Source organism: Chanodichthys erythropterus, chromosome 11 (genome assembly GCF_024489055.1).
Source record: "Chanodichthys erythropterus isolate Z2021 chromosome 11, ASM2448905v1, whole genome shotgun sequence".
Lineage (NCBI taxonomy): Eukaryota > Metazoa > Chordata > Actinopteri > Cypriniformes > Xenocyprididae > Chanodichthys > Chanodichthys erythropterus.
The window spans coordinates 34,218,945-34,243,701 of record NC_090231.1 but is presented as its reverse complement, the minus strand read 5'-3'; the positions used below and the strand labels follow the sequence as shown (position 1 = coordinate 34,243,701).

The window sequence follows — 24,757 nt, the reverse complement described above, 5'->3', positions numbered from 1 at the left end:
AATAACTGAAAACGCGTTATCACATTCTGTGAAAAGGGTCCATTGGGACAAATCGCAGCCAGCTAAACGTGAACATTTTACAGCTGTTTTTACTATATATATATAATATTTATTTATTTATTTTATTTTTTTTTGCATCTCCTTAATTGTTTCTGTGAATGTGACTTGTTTAATATATGGTGACTTATTAAACTACGGTCCATATTTTACCAAAAAAAAAAGTAAAAATGTGGAGATAAAATACAATTAAGAATGGATCGCATCTTTTTACTCTCATTTGACAGTGTTTTGTTAAAGCATTTGAAAAAATAATTGAGATTGACTTGAAATTCTGTTTGGATTCTGTTTTCATCTTCAGATTTGTCTCTCTATCTCCAGATTTTTAAATAACATCCCCTTTGACATGTATTTGTAGACACATACCAGTATCTTGGTTTCATCCTAAACAGTCATTTCACAGACACACCAGTAACTTCTGGCTTTCAGCCCTGGACTCATTTGCATTATAAAGATGACATTTAATTATTGGCTTTGACAGTGAGTTGGCAGGCACATGAGGCGCTATTTCAGTGCTCAGTCTTTCATCTTCAAAAAAAAGAGGCACTATGTTTTTCAGCTGTGACTGCTTTAAAAGCCACTGGCATCTACTGAAAATGATAGCCACATTCAGGCTATTTTTTTTTTTTTTGGGATAAAATCCTTTCTCTTCTCATAATGCATTTATGCTGATACAGCAGTCCATTTCAACACCATCAGTAACCCTTATGTATGTGTGTTACATAGCATCATTTTTTCAAACTGGTTTTAAAATGACTTCTCTCTGATTTTTGCACAGGTCAAGCTGCCACCAATGATGGAGATAATAACAGCAGAGCAGCTGATGGAATATCTGGGTAAGCGTTTCATTTGCATTATAAATGTGGACTCTTTGTGGTCATGTTGACACAGTATCCATCCAGTGAAGGGTTCAGTAGAAAGATGTTTGAAGAGCTAATAAAAAAAAAAAAACATTTGGAGATGCAAAGTATGGCGGGCTCGCTGACAACACTATAATAGGAAAGCTATGCTCGAGTCTTTCTGTCTACTTCTTTCCGCAGCTTCATGTCACTAATTGCTAGTTTGTTCCCCAAAAGAAAATTTAAATTTATCCACCAAATTATAGTAAGAATCATGCAAAAGCTAGGCATGTCATCCTAATTATAGGATTGTGTAATGTAATTTCAACATACACTCTGTGGTTATTTTCTGCATGTACCTCTTTAAGAAAATCTGAGCTTTTTTATGGCTTCATGAAGTCTGTCAATCAAATTAGACTCTGTTGTGAATTCGATAAACAGCCTGATAAACATCTGAGAACCTGAAAATGTGATATGTCTTCAGGTGCTGATGGACAGCACCAGATCAGGGAAATACCCAGGGGCTCGTCCTCTTGTAACGTCACAGAATGCAGATCCCTATTTCCACTGTGGCATGTTGACCTGGAACACAGAAGTGTTGCATTACTGCAGTGTGACAGTTGCCTGGACCTCAGTTTCTCACATTGCATTAGCTTTTTTTATTGTTAGTTTAAAAAGGTTTTAATGGTTTAAAAGCATATAGTCTACAAGTCCTAAATATCATTGATGGAATGTACAAGCAGATTGTTAAAGAAAGAAAGTGCGGTAGCTGCTACAAAGAAAGTATGCTGCTGTTGTATTCTATAATATCCAAATTTAGTCATTACCTGGGAGTGTTTGATTTGATCTGAATGTTGTGACACCTTGTAAAGAGTGTTTTAACTCTAAGCAGTTTTATTTTGCCTCACACACTCCAGAAATGCCAAGTATGAGATGAATATAGATATCAGCTCTGGAGGTGTTGTTCCGAGGTCGCTGTATGCAGTGGTTTCTCTTAACACTCATTAAAGACCTTTACAAACACATTTAGTCATTTAGCAGATGCTTTTATCCAAAGCAGAACATCACAAGCGATTTATGAAATGCAGAATCTTCACGGATTCAGATTGTGCTTTGTTTGGAATCTTTCTGGAAAGTAACTTTGCAAGCTTGTGCCTTGCTCACCCTCATAAAGTGCAGTGATTGTGACCGCAGAGGATGTGGTCTCGAAATGTCATTCTTTACATGGGTGTGGTCACTGTGGTGTATATTTTCAGTTTTAAAACTTGACAAATTTTTGATTGCAAGACATTTATTCAATAAAAATGAGAGTATTTATTAAGCATGTGTGTTTGTATGGCAGATGCTGTGGATTAAAGATACACAAAATGTTAAACTTAAGTTTAGAAAGCCTAATAATGTTATTTAATTTTAAATATTTTAAGGTGATGTAGTAGTTGCACGTTACTACATGTGCTTACTATAGTAGTAATAACAGTAAATTATGCATAATTACAAGTAACTGACCCTACCGCAAACCCTAGCCCTAATTGTAACTCTATAGTAAGTACATGTTGTTAATTAATATTACTCAGTACTTATGAGTAATTACAATGTAACAATGTTACCTTAAAATAAAGTGGCGATGCACCGATACTAAATTTCTCCACCGATACGACAGCCGATTATTCAGAGTGATGTCTGTCGATAACGATACCGATAGTTTGGGGGTGCTGCCTTTTTTACCTTGTTTTAAATTAATTATAATTTCATTATAATTAATAATTAATCATTATATTTTTAATTATTATATTTGAATGCAAATAAAAACTTTATTCTCTCCATTTCATCAACTTGTTTCAGAGTATCTGGTATCAGTTATAAACAAACACATTACTCAAATTAGTATTAACACATTAACTAAATTCTGAAAATTAAATTAATATTTCTTAACTTTCTGAATTTTAGTTATTCATATAATTACTAGTAATATTGAACATCAAATTGGTTTCTTAGCATTTTTCCCAAATTCAGTGCATTTTTCTGTCCTCTTTTGATTGACAGGATATATCAGCCCTGACTATCGGCTGTTTTTAAACTATCGGCCAATAGCCAATAGTGTGAAAATTTGCTTTTATCAGCCAATACAGATTATTGATTGATATATCTGTGCATCGCTCTATAATAAAGTATACTCTTTTATTATTATTTTTTTAATTATTATTATTCTGTGGATTTACTGGATATAAAATGATTGCATTTCAGCCCCATTCTAGACTGAACTTGCAATAAAATGGGAGAGCATAATGTGTTTAAGATACAAGGGTACAACAGCTTTAGGTTGTAGCTTGTGAGGTCAGTTTTGCAGCTTGGAAAACTTGACTACATTTGACATGCTTGAGGCCATACACACCCCATTCCCAGCTGTCTATCTAGAGACCACTCTTGTGTTCCTCATATTGCTGAGCTGTTGATAAGGACACCCATCCATGTGATTTAAAGCATGCCTAACATATAGGACACAGAAATGTCAGATGGATAGTGTGCCAGCTGGGCACTTTTTTACTGTTGATTGTTTGTCTTTGTGAATGTTTCTTTTGAGGTACTCCCATCATAGCTTTATTCAGAAACATATACTCACTTATGCTCTGTGAGACATCCATGGTTAGCTACACAGGCATCTGTAAATTGCTTTTCTCTTCCCTAGGTGCAGTAAGCTGTTTAACTCCATTAGACAGCATCTATCTCACTCTCCCTCTCTGCTGTACTTTACAGCACTGTTAGGGTTTCATTTCCAGGCAAAGTCAGTGGCCCATGAACAAACCCTGACAACTGCGCAGTCTCATCCGATTTGATCAAAGCATGCACTTCAGTTACTGTTCATTTTCTGTGCAACTACTATAGTATGTTTCCCAAGTAACTTTTACACTGAAAGCTTGATCAATGTTCAATGCATTAAATTGATACAGAAGTGTAAATCATTTTATTAGCATCAAAACAATTCGGCCAAAGCCTGATGACTTATTTTTATCATTAAATGTTTTTGGTTGCCTGGTGTTATTCCAAACCTGTAAAACTTTATTTATTTGTGGAACACACAAGAAGAATTTTTAAAGAATTCAAATGGTCGCTCTTTTCCATGCAACTACTGTGAACAGAGGCTGAGGCTTTCCAGCTTCAACAAGATTGCGAAATCACCATAAAAGTATCATAAAATTTGGCATATTAATATGTGTGTTATTTTCCAAGTCTTTTGGTGATACATTTGTGTGACAATCAGACCCAGAGAAGTCATTATTAGTCAAAAACTGGCTATGTAACCTACGTAAAGCAATCATGAGAGTTAATTTTTTTAAAGTTCTTTGTAGATTGGTTTTGAGAATTATCAAGTGTATAAAGACTTAAATATCAGTGTGATACTCACACATTCTTCAGAAGACTTTGAATTTGACACACACCATCTTATGGACCACTTTTATGAGTTTTATCCACTTTTTCATGTTAAAAAGTCTCATCTCCGGCTATTTGCAATGCAATTGCAATTCTCTTTTTTGTGTTCCACAGAAGAAATAAAGTCATGCGGGTTTAGAGCCATATGAGACAACAATGACAGAATCTTCATTTTTGGCTAAACTATCCATTTACAGCTTGCTGTAATAAAGTGAATGCGAGCAGTAAAAAAGTTTGTAAAGCAATGTGAGCAACAGAAGAAGCTTTTTAATGGGTTCTGATTAGAAGAGGAGAGGCCCAATATGGGAGAGACAGAGATTGACTGAGGAAGAGATCAGCTGGTGAGGAACTGAAAGAGAAATGAAGAGGCGGGAGTGTTTTGCTGAGCAGAAATAAGCGAAAGTAGCCCAAATGAACCTGCCTGTGCTGGGCCACATTCTTGGCACCGATCAGAGGAAGCGGGAGTCTGAGGGAGTGGGCCGAAAATAAAACAGCCGAGCTTCACGATTCTCTCTCACACGTTTGTGCTTTGTCAGAACAGAAACAGCTAGGCTTATTCTGGCATTTTGAACTTGTTTGTTTTGAACTATGGCAGGTGCAACATATAATTCAGTGTTGCTGAATTATGACAAGACACTGGAAAGCTTTGAAAGGTGACAAGTATATGAGATTATTTACAGTGATTTGGCCTTGATTTAATGATCAGCACAGCCGATCAGTGCTTCTGTACCTAGAGCTGTATGTGTGTTCAGAATGTTAATGAGACGGATGACAGGTGCTCCGGTATTGGAGCAAAAACCAAGACCCAATAATAAATGCATAGAGGTCAAACTAAATTCTGAAACTTGTTTTTAGGTCTTGTGGGGCTACACAATTTTAAATAAAATATATATGTATATATATATATATATATATATATATATATATATATATATATATATATATATATATATGTATATATATATATATATATATAATATGTGTGTGTGTATATATGCATATATATGTGTATATATGTATATATATATGTATATATACACACAAATGACACAAACAAACTTTATGACAGGCTAGTTCGATCTTGTAGGTCTATCCACTGAAACAGGTAGACTCTAATCACTGTCTTGCCACAGTATTGGCAGACATTCACACTAAAGCCGGGGTTGTAAATATCTACTGCTTTTGGTTTATTGGCATATGTAGACAGTTTGTTAATTGCAACAGGGTGAAGTGGAGAGTGATGTCTCCTGTGAGCATGTGTTTTCCATAAGTGTGCTGTCTCTCAAATGTTTTTTCACTAACCCTCCCTTTCTTTTTCTTTCTTGCTTTCACTCTTTCACAACAGGAGACTATATCCTTGAAGCCAAGCCAAAAGAGATCTCTGAGGCTCAGCGGTTGAACTACGAACAGGTAAAAGAAACAGCGGTTTTGTTCATGACTCACAGAAATCTGTTGAAGATAGCCAGTCTGTTTCCATAGCTTATATAGTGTGTTTGTGTGATGGTGCAGTGCTAACACTCAGAACGAGGAGTGAAAGGTGAGACCTAAGGCTCTGTCAGAGGAGAAAACATTAGCTAAGACACATGTAGACACTTAGACAGACAGATACTTTTCTTACATTCTCACATCTCTTCTCAAAACATCTTTTTGTTCTTGTAGAGAGCATAGCTTGGTTCTCTGTCATTAAACAGCCAGTTATTCTCTGCGGGATTACAGTGCTTTCAGGAAACAAGCTGTGGTAGTTATCTAGATCAGCACCCATCTATCCCAGCAGGAAATATGCATGGAATCACCATTGAATTAAAGGAATTGAGGGAACTGGTCCATTCCAGTGTGGATCCAACTGTTTATATAATAGCAGGAGTGAATATCATCATTGTGTTGCATTGAGAGAGTCTGAGAGACCTCTCATAGAACTGTTCACTCTACAGCGTATGGCATGTAAGGAGATCGGGTCAAGAGAGATGGCTCATTTCTTTTTGCACGTGTTTGGTATGGGATGCATGTTCTGGGCCTTCTCCTTATTAGATTGTGTAGCCTATTATATTTATTATACCACAAAGCCTGTCAAAAAAACAGCGAGTCATATTTCACCCCCAAATCAAAAGGGGGAAAAGATCAATTATATTTGCAAATAAACATTTGTGCACTGACAATGTCAAATGTGAGTCTCATTCTATTTACCGTAATGCATTAAAGAAATACTGAAGAAAAAAACTATTGTATAGAATATGATTTTCTTTACAGTGCTACAATAATGAGAATCTATTGTAGAATTTGTCTAGATTTTAGAATCTATTCAGGTCAGTTGTGGTAAGATTGCCAGTTAAGGCAGTTTATTGTTAGATGTTGTAACTAGGGATGCACTGATCCGATACTCAGATCTGGTATCGGCTCCGATACTGCCATTTTTGCCAGATCGGGTATCGGCCGGATCGGACCGATCCAAATCCGATATTGTGCGTGTACTATTCTGTGTTATTGTTAAGCCCCACAGAAGGCACAAAAACATTAAAAAGCGCCATAAATTTTCCATGCACCATATTCCAGGTGTTCTGAAGCCATTCCATAGTTTAATTTGAGGTACAGATAAATATTTAAGTCATTAAATTAAAGTTCATGTAAATGGCTCTCTCTGCTGCGGCTGTCAGTCATTCTCCATTTAGCATTCAGACTGCGTGTTGCGTTCGGTTAGGACAGTCAACACAATGAAACTCTCTCCAAGATGAATCAATGTTTCTATTATTATAATTCATCTGTAGACAACGATACCGGTAATACAATACGCATCAATATATCTTCACTTTGTGCTTTGAACTTTGCTTCAAGTGCATCATTCTGCACACAGGATGCGCATAAGCGCTTTGTGCCACTCTGTATGGGAGCCATTCATAATATAATACTTTTCCGTAATGACAGATTGTCATTTTTGTTCTCTCCTATCTATCATATGTTGCTGCCTCATTAAATAAAAACTTGATACTAAAAACTTGTGAACGCACCTTTACTTTAGGCTATGTCTTGTATATGACTCAAACATTCATGAAAAACAAGCCATGAGTCATGGATGAAGGAATCAGCTGGACTCCTGTTTATTTTGAATGTCTACCAAGCTAGTGAAGCTATTGGTTTATTTACAGTGGTTGCACTGATGCACAGTATTTAATAAATAATTCACTACATTTGTGTGTGTTATTTTGTTTTACAAAATTAGGAAAGTAATGTTTAAGTTAAGCCTGATGCCTTGCACAAAAGAATGATTCCAGTTTCTTCCACAAAGTGAGGCATACAGTTTTATGAGGTAATTTGGAACTTTTTTTTATTATTACTTGAATATTGGATTGGTATCGGCCGATACTGAATCCCAGGTATCGGTATCTGTATCAAAAGCGAAAAAGGCGGATCGATGCACCCTTAGTTGTAACCACACCGATTAAGGGACAAAGAAAAACCCCACTACCATTCAAAACTTTGGGGTAAGGTTTATTTTGTTGTTGTTAATGTTTTTTTTTTTTTCTTTTATACAGCAAGGATGCATTTAATTGATCAAAAGTGTCAGTAGAGACTATTTATTGTTGCAACTGATTACTATTTCAAATAAATCTTTCTATTCATCAAAGAATCCTGAAATAATGTATCATAGTTTCCACAAAAATATTAAAGGTGCCCTAGAACGTGCTTTCACAAGATGTAATATAATTCTAAGGTGTCCCCTGAATGTGTCTGTGAAGTTTCAGCTCAAAATACCCCATAGATTTTTTTTTTTTAATTAATTTTTTTAACTGCCTATTTTGGGGCATCATTAACTATGCACCGATTCAGGCTGCGGCCCCTTTAAATCTCGTGCTCCCTGCCCCCCGAGCTCTCGACGATAATACAGTGCATTTACAAAGTTCACACAGCTAATATAACCCTCAAATTACAAGATGTTCATCATGCATGCTTCGGATCATGTGAGTATAGTATTTATTTGGATTTTTACATTTGATTCTGAATGAGTTTGATAGTGCTCCGTAGCTAAAGCTAACATTACACACTGTTGGAGAGATTTATAAAGAATGAAGTTGTGTTTATGAATTATACAGACTGCAAGTGTTTAAAAAAATGAAAATAGCGACGGCTCTTGTCTCCGTGAATACAGTAAGAAACGATGGTAACTTTAACCACATTTAACAGTACATTAGCAACATGCTAACGAAACATTTAGAAAGACAATTTACAAATATCTCTAAAAATATCATGTAATCATGGATCATGTCAGTTATTATCGCTCCATCTGCCATTTTTCGCTGTTGTCCTTGCTTGCTTACCTAGTCTGATGATTCAGCTGTGCACAGATCCAGATGTTTTGCCCTTGTCTAATGCCTTGAACATGAGCTGGCATATACAAATATTGGGGGCGTACATATTAATGATCCCGTCTGTTACGTAACAGTCAGTGTTATGTTGAGATTCGCCTGTTCTTCTGAGGTCTTTTAAACAAATGAGATTTATATTAGGGATGTCCCGATCACGTTTTTTTGCCCTCGAGTCCGAGTCCAAGTCATTTGATTTTGAGTATCTGCCGATACCGAGTCCCGATCCGATACTTAATAGCCTACATAAAAAAGAATAAAGAAGAGCGAAAAAACAGATCCAGGAACAGTGCTTTTCAGGTTTTTTCAGGTATCTAACAGTTTTCAAATGGTAATCAAATATAAAATATCACTGCATATTATCTTTACTGTTTAATTAATAAATAAAGATGAATCATTATTGAAGTTACAAAAACTATTCAGTCAAGAGCAGTGAGTGATTTCTTTGTTATTTGTTGTTTGATTTAACATTAAATACAGGCAGCAGGAATAGTTGTTTTCCCTTTAAGACATGCACGATCCAGTACATATAGCCTACTGTTCCACATGCGCTGTCTTTCTCGACTAATATACGTTCACTTAAGACATAACCAACTATGTTTGCTAGGATACTCGCTAGGACGGGCATGTTGACATAATTTTTGTATGAATTTGTCCGCCGATGCGCAAGACGTGAAAGAGAACTCTGTATTTGCGCGCTGACTGGAATAAGCGTGTGCGCGCTTCGGATGAGCGCACACAAATCTTCTCACAGCGCGCGCGAGTTCTCTTTCGCGTCTTCTTCTTTAAGGTTTAAATCAGCAAGGCTTAAATGAGTTTTATCTGTTAAATACAGACAGCAACGTGTGCTTTTCTGGTCTCACCTGCGCTCGCGCACTATCAACACCCGGGTGATGACGGCGTAAATGACTGGACATTACAGCAGACGGCACTCGCAGTTAACAGTTTACAAAGAGTGATTATTTTGTCCACGCTTTCTAATTATCGTTGTTGTAACGTTTTGTGCATCCATCGACTGAAACATACATTATCTGAACTGTGTCTGTTTTCCCCGTTGCTATTTTAAACAAACCATATTAACCAATAGATGCGTCGTCATTCGAGATGGACCGCAGTGCAAGTGCGTAAGTGGAGAACCGGTTTGATTTTTTTTTTACCGAGAACCGTTGCGTAATACATTATCCGAGTCCTGATCGGGAGGTAATGTCCGATTCCGATCGAGTCTGAAACCACATGATCGGGCCCGATTTCCGATCACGTGATCGGATCTGGACATCCCTAATTTATATAAGAAGGAGGAAACAATGGAGTTTGAAACTCACTGTATGTAATTTCCATGTACTGAACTCTTGTTATTCAACTATGCCGAGGTAAATTCATTTTTTTATTCTAGGGCACCTTTAAGCAGCACAACTGTTTTCAGCATTGATGATCATAATATAAAATGTTTATTGAGCAGCAAATCAGCATATTAAAATGATTTCCAAAGGACCATGTGACACTAAAGACTGGAGTAATGATGCTTAAATTTCAGTTTTTCAATAATGGGAATTACATTTTTAAATATATTAATACAGAAAAGTTGTTTTAAAGTTTAATAATATTTCAAAATATTATTTATTTACTGTATTTTTGATTAAATAAATGCAGCCTTAATGAACAAAAGTGACTTCTTTAAAAAACAAAGAAATCTTACTGACCCTAAACTTTTGAAATGTAGTTCATTATATATATTTTCTTATTTTGCCCAGTTGTTTTTGGGATGAATTATGAGCTCCACATCAGGTTCTTGACAGTCTTTCTGATATTCCCCCAGTATAATACTGCTAATCGTTTATTATATAATTTATAATATATTATTGATAATGTGAGACTCTTTTAATTGCCATTATGATATATTCATTTTTAAATATCTCACTTCAGCAGTTCAAAGTCGAGTCTATTTTTGTATGTGAGCTTGAGGATGTGAGGATTAAGACAACAATGTTTCTGATGTTCCCGAGTGTGTGTTCTTGTTTATTGGAGTAGGTGGAGGCTGACTGGATTCATGCTCCTTTACTGCTCTTTATGCTTGTCTGTATGAGATTTTCCTTTGTGCTTGTGTTTTTATCTTGTTTTGTTTTTTTATAATGTACTTATCTTTTAGCGTTTTTTTATTGCCAAGACTGTCTCAGTTTAACTGAGCTTCATTCATGCTTGAATAATGCTGTATCTCTACACTAGAGGTCAGCTGACTTTCTTTGGCCAGGCTCTGTGTGTGTGTTGACAGTTAGTGAAGTGCTTTTTTGGCAGTAATAGAGAGTCAGGGACACACACACACACACACACACACACACACACACACACACACACACACACACACACACACACACACACACACACACACACACACACACAAAAGGTCCGGAAGAACTTTAATGAGCCTGTCTGCTCTCTGTGTCGATCTTAGTGTGTTTAGCCTATGCAAACAATACATATATTAACATAACTCAGGTTTGACTGTGTTCATCTGCTGTTTTTCACTCTAATAGATGTTTTGATTTGTATTAAAGCTTTTATAACCATCTCAGTGAATATTGCTGGACTGGAGCGAGAGTAAAAGAGCTGGAAAAAGTGGGTCAGGGCAGTGGAGTGGTTCAAAAACGCTGGCAGGGGCACGGGGACAGAGCCGGGCCACACACAGGCTGGGCGTGGGTGGGGGTTGGAAGCGGTGCCAGGCTCAACGGGACTGAATGGGAGCTGTAGGTGGATGGATCTTGGCTGATCTGTCGAACCTTTAATGCTTATCTGACCCCGGTGCCAGATCTACTTGCTCTCATCCACCCACTGGCCATCAGGTCAGCCTGTGCCACACTGATTCATCCTGACTTGTGTTCCAGGAGAGCTGAGACTCATGACTCAGCAGTTCTCTGAAGGTGTCTAGTGTTGGATTGGAAACATCATACTTTAGTACTGAGCTGCGAGATGATGAGCTGCGAGATGATGACCTGCGCTATTCTAATCGGAGTCAAGGTGACATGAAAGCTGTGCTCACTCAGTGTCAGAATACGGTTGTCAGACTTTGACTAATTACAGTTCGGGACTTTGGGTATAACAAAGATGGACTGCTGCCTAGATCGGAAATGACTACTTGAAATTTTAATTCAAAACCAAATTTGTTCTCTTGATATGTTCTGTTGATTTCTGAGAGGAAGAAAGCAGCGGGAGTTGCCTGAAATGCAGTTTAGAATTAAATCAATAAAGATGTAATACTAAAAGTCTTCATATTTTCTATCATTATCGTCAAAGACTATAGAATAACACAAGACGTGTCACTCGTATTGTTTTGAATGGGATAAAGTGTAACGCGCAATATGGCGGAATAAGTCCCGCCTTCTAAATAAGAGCCAATTGCTGACTGGTAAAGTCTTCGCGTCACTACAGCGGCCGTTAGAATCACCGGTTTCTATAGAAACAGTCAGACGCGCTCTTTTTTTTTTTTTTCATGATTCGAGCGTTTAGAAACTAAATTTATGTGCTGGTTGTTGTTAGATTTCATTGGTGATTTCAAATATGAAATTTAATCATAAGGTTGGCGAACAGTTTGGAGAATTTGATGTTTCCCCATTCAAAGAGATTGCATGATGCCCATGATGCCCGAGAGGCGTTTCAAAGATGGCCGCCGAGTGAAATGACTTGTCTTAAAGGGACTTTGTTATCGTTCACTATCATTATAGGCATTACTCAAGATTATTACGCTAAAAAGAGGATTGACTTCAGTTACTTGACCTCAGTAGTATTTGATCTTGTCCTGTCTGTGTATAAGACAATAAATACCTTAATCTGAAAAACTTGAACAAATAATACGGTTATCAAATGAAGTTGAAATAAAATAGATGATGGAAAAACTTAAACTTAGAAATGTTGCCTTGGCAATGTTGAGCTAAAAAGACTAAACCTAAAACTAAAATAAAAATAAATTAAAGATAAATAGAAATATCAAAAAACTTGGCAAAGGCACAATAACAAAATGACCAAAACTTAAACTAAAAGATAACTGATATTATGAAAATAAAAGCTAATAAAAAAAAACTATATATATATATATATATATATATATATATATATATATATATATATATATATGGATAATAACTAAAATGGTAATACTATAGTAACACTGAATGCTGTTGACCAGTCTGCTTCCAGAACTGAAACTATCCATTTTATACTTTTATTCTAATTTATTCTATTTTATTTTATTCCATTCTAGTGAATGGGACTGAATTAAGTAAAAGTGCAAGGAAATCCCTTGTAAAACCAGAAAATGGCCAGGGCAGAAATCTCCCAGAGACACAGTAAGGGCAAAGATAATCTCACTGGTTTCTAAGGATTCATTGGGTTTGATATATCATGTGATTGTTACATGCTTGTTACAAGCTCTAATCCCAACAACTGTCCACACAAACTGTGAGCTGTGACCGATCAGCATAACAGATGGTCATACTGTGAGTCCTTAAAAGTGAGAGCTGGACAGATTATTATTCTCATCATAGGGTCTGGAACGTAATATCAAATGCTGAACACACGTGCATTCGTTCACACTTTAACTGTTGAACTGCACTGGAGTTTGTAGCCTTCCAGTGGCTTGTGTTTGTGAGTCTGCAGCTGTGCTCAGTTTGAGAGTCAGCCGAAGTTCATTATGATCAAAACAGAAAGACAGGAAGTAAAGAAGATGAACTCTGGGTGTTTAGAGCTCTGTAGTCGCTGTTCCAGAGTTATGATATTTTTCCTGCTTAGGGCAGTGATACAATTCATTGGGTGTGACATTTAACAGAAATGTATCCATGTGTTGTGTTAGGAAAAAATACTTACTATTCCCTCATTGTTTTTGTATGTGCCTTTTATAATTCCTTTGCTCGCTCTGTTTCTTTCTCTAGAATATGAGTGACGCTATGGCGGTGCTGCATAAACTGCAGACAGGTCTGGATGTAAACGTTAAGTTCACAGATGTGCGGGTATTCGAGTACACACCCGAGTGCATCGTCTTCGACCTGCTGGATATCCCACTCTACCACGGATGGCTGGTCGACCCACAGGTCTGCATGTGGGCTTTAATTTCCAAATCTTGCTCTACAGTAGTTATATGCTCAGTTTCGCAAATACATTATATGCACTGTCTGTGCATAAGTATCTTTAGTAAACTGTTAATCAATAAATAATTACATTAAAATAATTAATTACAATGACAAATTAAAAAATGATTTAATAATAATAAATATTTATAAATATATTAAATGCTAATTTATCAAATTATTACTTTCTAACAAAAACCCTCAAATTAAAATAGACGTTATTTATATTTTTTCTGGCAGACAGATAAATCATTTAATAGACATCACATAAAGTGGCTTTAGAATCAATATATTGTTGGTTTTAGTTCCATATCATTGGACATAAGCTCATCACTAGCTAATATGTTTCTATCTACCATAAAAATGGATGGAAACGGCAAGATACACATCAATTCTAAAAATGTGCATAAATGTATGTGCTCAAAGGAGTTTACATTACATTAAAGTATACATTTTTTATGTGATATGAAAACATGCGCATAAACTACGATGAAAACACTTTTACCAAATAAATTACTTGTTGCGTATCAAAAAAGACAGGTGACTTTGCGATGGGACGATATAACTGGACCAACCAGCTGACCAATCTCACTGCACAGCATCTTAAATGCTGTTTTGGTCATTCAGTAATGCGTGAGCAAAGTCTGTCATCAGAGTGGTTCGGTATAATTCCCTCCCAGAAGCGCCTCACACGATTGTGTTCACAAACACCAGCGTTCATTGTGTTTTGTCTGCGCGCTCTGATGCACAAATAATTTATTATATATAAAATTATTATATACAGTGGCTTTTACTGCAGCAGCTTCCATTTTTCTTAGTGATATTTAGTGGCAGTTTATCAGGAAGTGACAATTTTGCTCTCTTCGACTCACGGGATGGAAACGGTGCTATATTTATGTTTGATGCGATATTCCAAATTTGTGCACAAGTTAAATTCGCAACTTTGGATGAAAACATAGCTACTGGGCTACAACAATAATCTATTCTATTCAGTTGAGTTTTTCAGTTTTTTTACGTATCACGCCATGAGCATCAGGGTTTCACAATGCCAAGTTAAAAACATTTCCGCTGTTAAAAACGTGCATTTATGCTATTTACAGATTAAATTAACACATTAAATTAACATTCATGCTAATATATTTTGAAAAACATATTGTCTTTTATTTATCGCTCTTTCTGTAGATGGCTGATATAGTGAAGGCAGTGGGGAACTGCAGCTATAACCAGTTGGTGGAGAAGATAATCAGCTGTAAGCAGTCAGACAGCAGCGAGCTGGCCGGGGAAGGTGGGTATTCATTGTTTTATCTGTCTTCTCCTCCTTTTCCTTTTGCACATTCATCCAGGCTTCTACTTACAGAAGGCAAGTGCTCATCTGTAGCATTTACCCTTATGACTGTAGTCATGCATTTGGATGTATTAATGTCTCGGATACATTTCTCCATGTCCTGAATAGTGTAATTGCATCATTCAAATAAACAACTATCAGAGTGTGTCATTTAAGCACCCTCCTTCCTTTCACTGTTTTTAGCTATCTGAAACCCTCTTTCCTTTTTTTTTGTGTGTTTGTGTCTAAATATATCATCCTCGCCATCTTTTCTCGCTCTTTTTGTATCAGAATGCACCTCGTCTGTCTCTTTTTTGCCCTTTTCTTTCTCCGGCTGATTTTCTGCCTCTGCCACTTACGCTCTATCCCTGTACAAACATACGTGACTCTGTATCTGTCAGGCTATATGATTTTTGTGTGTTATATCATTTCAGCTAGTGTGTGTTTATAGGATTAGTTCACTCAAGTCTCCTAAAATTAGTCCATATGAGTCATACACAATATTCCAAGCCTTCCGAAGTTATATGATGGCTTTGTGCGAGAAACGGACTGAAGTTGAAGTCGTTATTCACTGACAATCATCATCACCAGCACTGCAACCGGACCATTGAATTAGTGAAATCAGCCTGGTTCGCGAAAGAATCATTCTAAACAATTTTAGGAACTGAATAATTGAAACGATCAAGCGTCTTTTTTACAAATCAGACCAAGGAGAGCTAGGGTGGAAATCAAGATTTTACATACATAAAATAATTTTGAGTCTGTAATGAATTGCATGTGTCACAGGGGTCTCACACTGCCTCTTTCTTTTCCAGGATTTGTGGCAGAACAGTTTCTGAACAGCACAGCAACTCAGCTAACATACCACGGCCTGTGCGAACTCACCTCTACCGTACAGGAGGGAGAACTGTGTGTCTTCTTCAGGAACAATCACTTCAGCACTATGACCAAATTTAAGGTGTTTATATTTGTTACTTCTGCAGTGCTTTGAGATTATGGATGCTTAAAGATGGCTCTGTGCTGCTGTGAATAAGCACTTCAGTTAGCAAAGTAAATTTGGTACGTTTGTCTATAGATGCTGTATGTTGGTGCCCCCCAGTGGCTAAAAACAGAAATTTGCTGATACTGTGAAGACTATAAATATGGGATACCAAATTACCACGATTTGGCATATTTGAAAGGTCAAGGTCTGCCCGTAATCACATGCAAGTAAACTGATATGCAGTCACATTATTTAGTACTTTTTGAATACTTATTTAAGTTGCTTTAGGCAATTACAATAGTTTTAGTTTTCATTCCATATGACACAACACAAATTATATCATCTGCAATATTTTGCATATGTAAAATATTTCTTTAAAAAAAAAAAACCCTGCATAGTCTGTTAAATGTTGGATCCGTCAAATGCACTACAACAAATCAAACCATAATATTCTGAGTGCATTTCATTTGACAACTTCTGCTATAATTGTTTTGTTTTTTATGTTTTTAGAATTTTTGCTAAGTATAAGCTTGAATTCTGATCACTCATAAACCCCCAACTGTCTTATCAGGGAGACTGTAGAGCATCTGTCTTTTATCTGGAGGAAGTGGAGATGTTCTGTAACAGCAGGATACACTTCACCCACAGATAAAACTCTTCCATGATCCTCATGTTCACACTTCAGAACATCACACCACTGCTGCTCGGTCTGCAAGTGCTGAAAGATTGATGGTGAGAGTGTTTTAGGCCGCTGAAGTGTTTTTATAAATGCTCTCTCTGTGTTCCTCAGGCCCAACTGTACCTGCTGGTGACAGATCAAGGGTTTCTCACTGAGGAGAAGGTGGTTTGGGAAAGTCTGCATAATGTTGATGGAGATGGGAACTTCTGTGACTCAGAGTTTCATCTGAGGCCGCCCTCTGACCCAGAAACGGTGTACCGTGGTCAGCAGGACCAGATCGATCAGGTCAGGATTAGACACTCCTCAGGAGTGCTCAGTGTTGTTCAGTCATAAACACTGAGTACTGTAATTGTTTCTCAGGGTGACGTTTTGAAAGAACATTTGTATGACTCCGCTATGATAAAGCTCATACAGTGGGATGTCACACAATTCACTGGGGTTGATGAAGTTGTGAGTGTAGTCATCTACACTACCGTTCAAAAGTTTGGTATCAGTAAAATATATTTTTTTAAAGTAATTAATAGTTTTATTCAGAAAGGATGCATTAAATTGTTTACAAGTAACAGAAAAACCTTTAAAGGTGCCCTAGAATCAAAAATTTAATTTATATTGGCATAGTTAAATAACAAGAGTTCAGTACATGGAAAAGACATACATTGAGTTTCAAACTCCATTGTTTCCTCCTTCTTATATAAATCTCATTTGTTTAAAAGACCTCTGGAAAACAGGCGAATCTCAACATAACACCGACTGTTACGTAACAGTCGGGATCATTAATATGTATGACCCCAATATTTGCATATGCCAGCCCATGTTCAAGGCATTAGACAAGGGCAGCCAGTATTAATGTCTGGATCTGTGCACAGCACAATAGGCAGTTAAAAAAATTTATTAAAAAAAAAATCTATGGGGTATTTTGAGCTGAAACTTCACAGACACATTCAGGGGACACCTTAGACTTATATTACATCTTTTGAAAAGACGTTCTACGGCACCTTTAAGTGGCTTTTGCACCGAATAGTGCTAGGAACTCAGTTCTACGAACTATCCACCCGAGAACTACTTTCTCCCCTGGGCCATGTTCCTGGTTGAGTTCGCACCGGGAATAGGAACTGTGAAGCGGCCGACAGCGCCGTCTTTAAGTGCTACATTTACAAACGCTGTTTGTGGTGTGTCATGGGTTTCGTGATAACAGAGATGGAATGTACACGCATAATTTACGCAACTGAAAGAGCAAAAAATGGACTAAGAGACGAAATCTCCTATGACAACTTTCAGTATTACACATATCATCGAGGCGGAGAAAAGAACACAACTCTGCAGACAACAGGTTCAGCCAATAGTTCTAGGAACTATGAAAAGGTTCCTCCAGTGCGAAAGCCCCTTTACATTCATTGTTACAAACGATTACAAAAGTTACAAGTAAATGCTGTTCTTTTGAACTTTCTATTTATCAAAGAATCCTGAAAAAAAAGAAAATAAAAAGATAATCACATTTTCTATAAAATATAAAGCAGTATAATCATATTCAACACTGACAATAATAAAAATGTTTCTTGAGCACCAAATCAGCATATTAGAATGATTTCTGAAGATCATGTGACACTGAATACTGGCGTAATGGCTGCTGAATTTGCTTTTCCATATAAATAGAAAACATTTATTTTAAATTATAATGATATTTCACAATATTACTGTTTTCGCTGTATTTTGGATCAAGTAAATGTAGCTTTGGTTGAGCGTAAGTGGTTTGGTGAGCTTTTGGTAGTAGACAACGATATACACACTGCAGCTAAATTAAGTTGCCACTCCTAATCTGTCCAACGGCAACATTATACAATTAATTGATTGTTTGCGAAATGACACAGTTTAGAAATAATTACTAGCAACTATAAATGCTATAAATTACAGTGAATTATCACAAACACTGCTGCCTTGATGTCATTAAGCAGACATTAGACAGGGTGAGTTGGGAATTCAGGTGGTTACTTGTCACAAATAAAGTCTGCCCTGCAGCGATAATTACATTTAATAATTGCTTTTTAAAAATCCGATCCTCAAAGCTTTAAAATCATTCCTATGCTTCTGGATTTCAACATGTCCATTCCTGATATTTTATTTGTGGTATTAAAGTTACCGCTCATCCCCATCTATGACTGTGTAAAGATACAGTGAACCTCCGATAAATGCAAGCTCTGGAGACTAATGTTACAGTGAGCTGTGAATGTTGACACATCCAGTTGAGACATAGATTGGGCTTTGCAGTGCACTGCTGTCCTCTAGCACCAATTCTGCTCCATTGCCTGCTGGAAACTCCTCAATTATTGATGTTAAAAGCTCCCAAATCCTTCCTCCAGCTCTGTGTAACCCTCCCCCTGTGCCTTTGGGAGCCTTTAATGCCTGATGACCGAACAAAAGTGCCTCACGTAACACAGATCCTTTCTTTCTCTGTCTTTGTTCTGCTGTTATATTGGCTGTTTTATAATGAAGTGTCTACATGAGTAAAGGTTTTGGTGATCACCGTGCTCTAAACAGTCAGGTTTTACTCTAAAACAGTCATGTAGTGCTGTGCCATGTGGTCAGTCGCGTAGAAAATTAAATGGTCATGGGCCAACTCTCAGGATATACATGACGTAATGTGCTTTTTTTCATGAAATATTAAGGTCATTACTACTGTAAGGATTCTAAGCTGTATTATAATGCTTCACAGAGAGTTCTACCACAAATTAAAATTGTCATCTACTCGCTCTCATTATGTTCCAAAGCTGAATATTTTTAATTTCAAAAAGTTATTTAGCAGAGTGTTTAAGCGGCACTTTCTCATGCAATAAAGAACAAGAGAGGGCAACTAGTAGTAAAAATATACAGTACATAAAAATTTAGTTTTTAAAGAAATTAATACATCTATTCAGCAGGGATGCATTAAATTGATCAATTGAGATATTTTGTAACAATAGAATTGTTAAGATAATTCTAATGTTACAGAATATTTCCAAAACAAATGCTGTTCTTTTGAAGTTTCTATTCATCAAAGAACTCTGCAAAAAATGTATCCCATTTTCCAGAAAAATATTAAGCAGCACACCCATTTTCAAAATCGATAATAATAAGAAATGTTTCTTTCCAAATCAGCAAAATCAGCAAATCAGCATATTAGAATGATATCTAAGGATCATGTGACACTGAAGACTGGAATAAAGATGCTGAAAATTCAGTTTGGTCATCACAAGATTAAATTATATTTTAAAATATATCAAAATTGAAAACCGTTATTTTAAATTGTAATAATATTTCACAATTTTCTGTCTTTTACTGTGTATTTTATCAAATAAATGCAGCATTAGTGAGCGTAAGATATTTCTTTAACATTAAAAAAATCTTACCGACCCGACCCAAACTTTTGGGGTTGGTTATAATATAATATATTATAAGGATATAATATAATGTATTATAAGGATATAATATAATGTATTATAAGGATATAATATAATGTATTATAAGGATATAATATAATATAATATAATATAATATAATATAATATAATATAATATAATATAATATAATATAATATAATAGCCGTGCGATATGGCTGTATATCAGCACGCTGTGATTCGTCCGTAGGCACAGCGTCTGATATGCAGCCATATCGCACGGCTACTCGTGTGATATTGCTCATATATTATATTATATTATATTATATTATATTATATTATATTATATTATATTATATTATATTATATTATATTATATTATATTATATTATATTATATTATATCCTTATAATATATTATATTATAACCAACCCCAAAAGTTTGGGTCGGGTCGGTAAGATTTTTTTTAATGTTATTCATTCATCAAGTATTCATTCATTCGGTATTCATTCATCAAGTCGATGTCCATAATATTACATCCTTTAAACAAGTCCGTTTGAATGTCCGCTGAGGTAAGCGATCTTTGTATTTGTCTTTTTTTTTTTTTTTTTCAGCTTTGGGAATTTTCCATCCATAACACCACAGCGCTAAAACAACTTCCTTTTGAAAAAGTTCCTTTCAATTTAAAAGTCTCTTGTGACTCCCTGACTAATTCTCCTGTAAAGTGTTGCCGCCATCTAATGGCGTATTAATTTAATGTTCACTCAATCCATATTACTTAATGGACATATTTATATAAAATAATATTTATTGAACAACATATAAGCACAATTGTACAGTTCAGCCAAACATGAAGCACTAGTTATTAAAAAATTAAAAATAGGTCACCATTTACGCTGGTATGCAGGTTTTACAAATATTTAACGAATGAAAATGATTTTAAAGAGCTTGTGACAAAACCTCCTAACTCCATTGGATCCTCAAACTGTCAATCAAGCCTCATTAATCCGCCTCCCCTCGTGAATGAAGTGCGCACGCAGTTTGGACATCTCCTCTGTGCAATGCAAAGGTAAATAAAGATCTAATGTTTGAAAAAAAAAAAAGTAAAGCGTTTTCTTTACTCAAAAAAACATATGTTTATAAAGTTTAATGTTTTACATATTTGAAGCAGAGAAGAGTCTGATATGTCCCGTCTAGTTGTAGCCAATGTGCTATATAAGGATGTAACGTAACATTTATTATTATCAAATTTAATATAGCACAATTCGACTTGCTCTGTAACAAATAATAGATTAATAAGACCAAAGATTGCCCGTTCTATGTAAATTGAATTATGTCTTGTTTAACCACTATAAGAGCCAGCGGCAAATCCCCGAGTCACTGGCCGAGATGAAGCTGTTCTCGGCGGTTACAGAAGCACTGAACGGCCGCTGACGCACTCAAGCTCGCATCTCCGAAAACGCCAAAACAAATTGTAAAATAGGCTCTGTTATTAAATATGAGTCACATATTTCAGGTCTAAACAACTACATTCTCGCCTAAAAAACTATTAAAACTACAGTTCGTGGTACAAGAAGTAGTATTTGTAAAAATTACGGTTGATTTGATCGGCCGCCATGACGGTCACTTCAAGCGGAGTGATACAAACGGTGAAAAGGCAGTAGGAGTGCTGTTATCACTGAAATATCGCATGGCTATCAGCCAATCAGATTCGAGAACCAGACAGAACTGTTGTATATAATATAATATAATATAATATACATCAAGCTCCTAAATGTAATAAAAAGTAGTCTATATATTATTGCCTTATACCATAAATTCTGGTACATTCCTTATACAACGCTGTCATCATGAGTTTGGTTGTTATTTTATGTTTGTATGAATTTTGCAGTTATTTACTATTTATGAACAGCACTTTGGTCCATTCAAATGGTTTTGAAAGTGCTTTATAAATAAAAGTTGAGTTGAGTTGATCATCCACTTGTGCAGCCTGGACAATCTGCTAAATAACTCAATTTGTGTTTCTTAAAGTTTTTCTTATGGGTTTTGAACAAACCTGAGGAGTGAGTAGATGATGACACAATGTAACTTTTTCCTCCTTTGTATGTGTAGGACTACCTGATGGCGCTGTCTCTGCAGCAGGAGCAGCAGGCCTCAGACCTGGGCTGGGAACAGATCCCAGAAGGCATCAGTGATCTAGAGCTGGCCAAGAAGCTGCAGGAGGAGGAGGACCGCAGAGCGTCACAGTACTATCAGGAGCAGGAACAGGCGCAGGCAGCAGCGGCTGCACAGGCACAGGCACAGGCGAGTTAATAAAACTGCACACTTACATTCAAAATGCTTATATTGGTGTATATATATATGAATATTTTGCAATAAACTTAATACATTGTTTCTATAGATGCAATTAAAAACTTGAAATGAATATTTCTCTATTGTTTTTAATTAGAATAAAAGTGGATGGGCACAAATGCATTTTAAATAAGCTTGCAAACATCTCTTGAAAGAAGTCTGTCATTTCACCAGAAGAATGAATTATGACATTTTTATTAAATTATGAGGTCAAAAATGAAACGTATGTATGGATGAATCGTTTTAGGGGTGACACTGAATAGTCGATGATTCAATGCTTCGATAGGAGGAGACTACCAATCTCACAGTCGAATCTTCGCAGAGGTGTTATGAAACGAGATATGAGGGTGTTCAATATCTGATTTTACCTAGACCTACTGGTTTTCTCCCAATAAGTTAATATACAGCCTATTATGATAATGCTATAAATAAAAATGTGAAAAGAAGCTTTTAATAAATATTTTTAATGTGCGTGAATAAATCCAACCACCCGTGTCAGAGTTAATTTTCACTTTACATGATCAGTGATCGACATAGGCGCATCTTGGCGGCAGGGATTAAATCTTTAAAAATGTCTGGAATAGCAAAATCTAAAGTGTATGTGTATAGATGCACTTTGAAATATTAAAATTGATCCAAAAAAGTAAGATGCAAGTTACCACTCAACAACGACAAACATCGCATAAAACATAATCTTCTGCCGGCCAACGTTAATGAGTTGACTAGCGCACTATTTGAAAAGACTCAAACGCGTCAGATTGCGTGAAAGACTGGATTTTTTTTCCCGATCAGATAAGCTACAAGTGATTTCAAAACATTTCAGCTGGTTCTTATTTGATTTTTGGATGCTGTGAATGTTTAGCTAAAAAGACTGCCACAGTTTAGCATTTATTGTCTCTGCAGTTAAAAAGATAAAGTTGACAATTCTTTCATTATTTTAATAATTGATATTTCTTTCGTTATTTTAATAATTTCTTTAATTTATTTATTGACTTGTCATTTTTATTATTATTTAACCGATTTAATTTGATTTGCCGACATGTCAAATGCATATATATATATATATATATATATATATATATATATATATATATATATATATATATATATATATATATATATATATATAATATAAGGTTTATTAATCCAAAATGTTTTTATTTGTGTGGTGTTCTGTACATCATGGCTGTGAATGTTTATCCACATTGCTTTTCATTTCAATTTAAAAAAGATAAAAAGTCATTGTCAGTTTCATCTATCACTTGACAGGCAGTTTGGTCGCTTTCTTAGAAAGTTGTTTCTCTGTGCTGTGTATGAGAGAAAATAAAAGTTGTCTTAAGGCCTGGGTATAGGCCTTACTTCATTTTCGGCATCCCGCTCCATCTCGTGCACAGTTGTGCGTGCGAGCCTTTCAAAGTAGCCAATACTGCAGAAAGAGTTCATGCGCATTATCTAGTGGACTGCTGCTTTTCAAGCTCACACATATATGATTCGACTGTCAGTCAACTCTAGGCAATCTGATACGAATCTGATTCGACTGTGTAAATCTGTAGTCGGGGACAACCCTAAATCGTTTACAATAAGATGGGGTGAATGTTCATTTAGAGGATTAGTCCACTTTTAAATACACTTTTCCTGATAAATTTACTCACTCTCATGTCATCCAAGATGTTCATGTCTTTCTTTCATCATTCGAAAAGAAATGAAGGAAAACATTCCAGGATTATTCTCCATATAGTGGATTTCAATGACTACCAACAGGTTGAAGGTCCAAATAGGTTGTTTGCACATGACGTCACAGCAGCAGCGCAAATGAGTCTGGAGGGCAGGGAGTGATGTTTATATATAGGAATCCTATCAAAAACTCAAAATTTGCATGTTTTGCGTCATTTATGGTTGCTCAAATCGATAAAATCGAGAAGCCAGAAGGTGTTTATATCGTTTACATAAATTAAACCGTTTTTTATAACTTATTTCGTTTTTTAACTTTAAAAGTTGCCTTTTATAGCGTTTTGCGTCTGCTGATACTTAAATGAATATGGATACCTGCTTACCTTTTTGACTTGGTTAAATATTTACATTCTTCATGCTATCGTTTGCAGGGAGGAGAAGATATTTTATCCTATTTAATTATAATTTGGTATTTTCACTTCAGTTTTGTAGTATTCTGATCACAATGTTGATCTGGTTACCATGAGAACAGTGTCACGCGCTGCTGCTTCAGCCATCGTATGGTAGAAAATGTCCAAATAAAA

At 35.9% G+C, this 24,757-nt stretch overlaps 1 protein-coding gene across 1 annotated transcript in view; it reads left to right on the top strand.

Moving 5' to 3' along the window:
- Positions 1-24,757, top strand: part of mindy2 (MINDY lysine 48 deubiquitinase 2) — a 33,813-nt gene that overhangs the window by 3,453 nt on the left and 5,603 nt on the right. Inside the window, exons 2-8 of the mRNA XM_067399527.1 lie at positions 836-893; positions 5,671-5,735; positions 13,600-13,758; positions 14,977-15,079; positions 15,934-16,076; positions 16,891-17,064; positions 22,263-22,454. Of these exons, the coding sequence (XP_067255628.1) occupies positions 836-893; positions 5,671-5,735; positions 13,600-13,758; positions 14,977-15,079; positions 15,934-16,076; positions 16,891-17,064; positions 22,263-22,454 (894 nt within the window). The remainder of the gene's footprint in view (positions 1-835; positions 894-5,670; positions 5,736-13,599; positions 13,759-14,976; positions 15,080-15,933; positions 16,077-16,890; positions 17,065-22,262; positions 22,455-24,757) is intronic.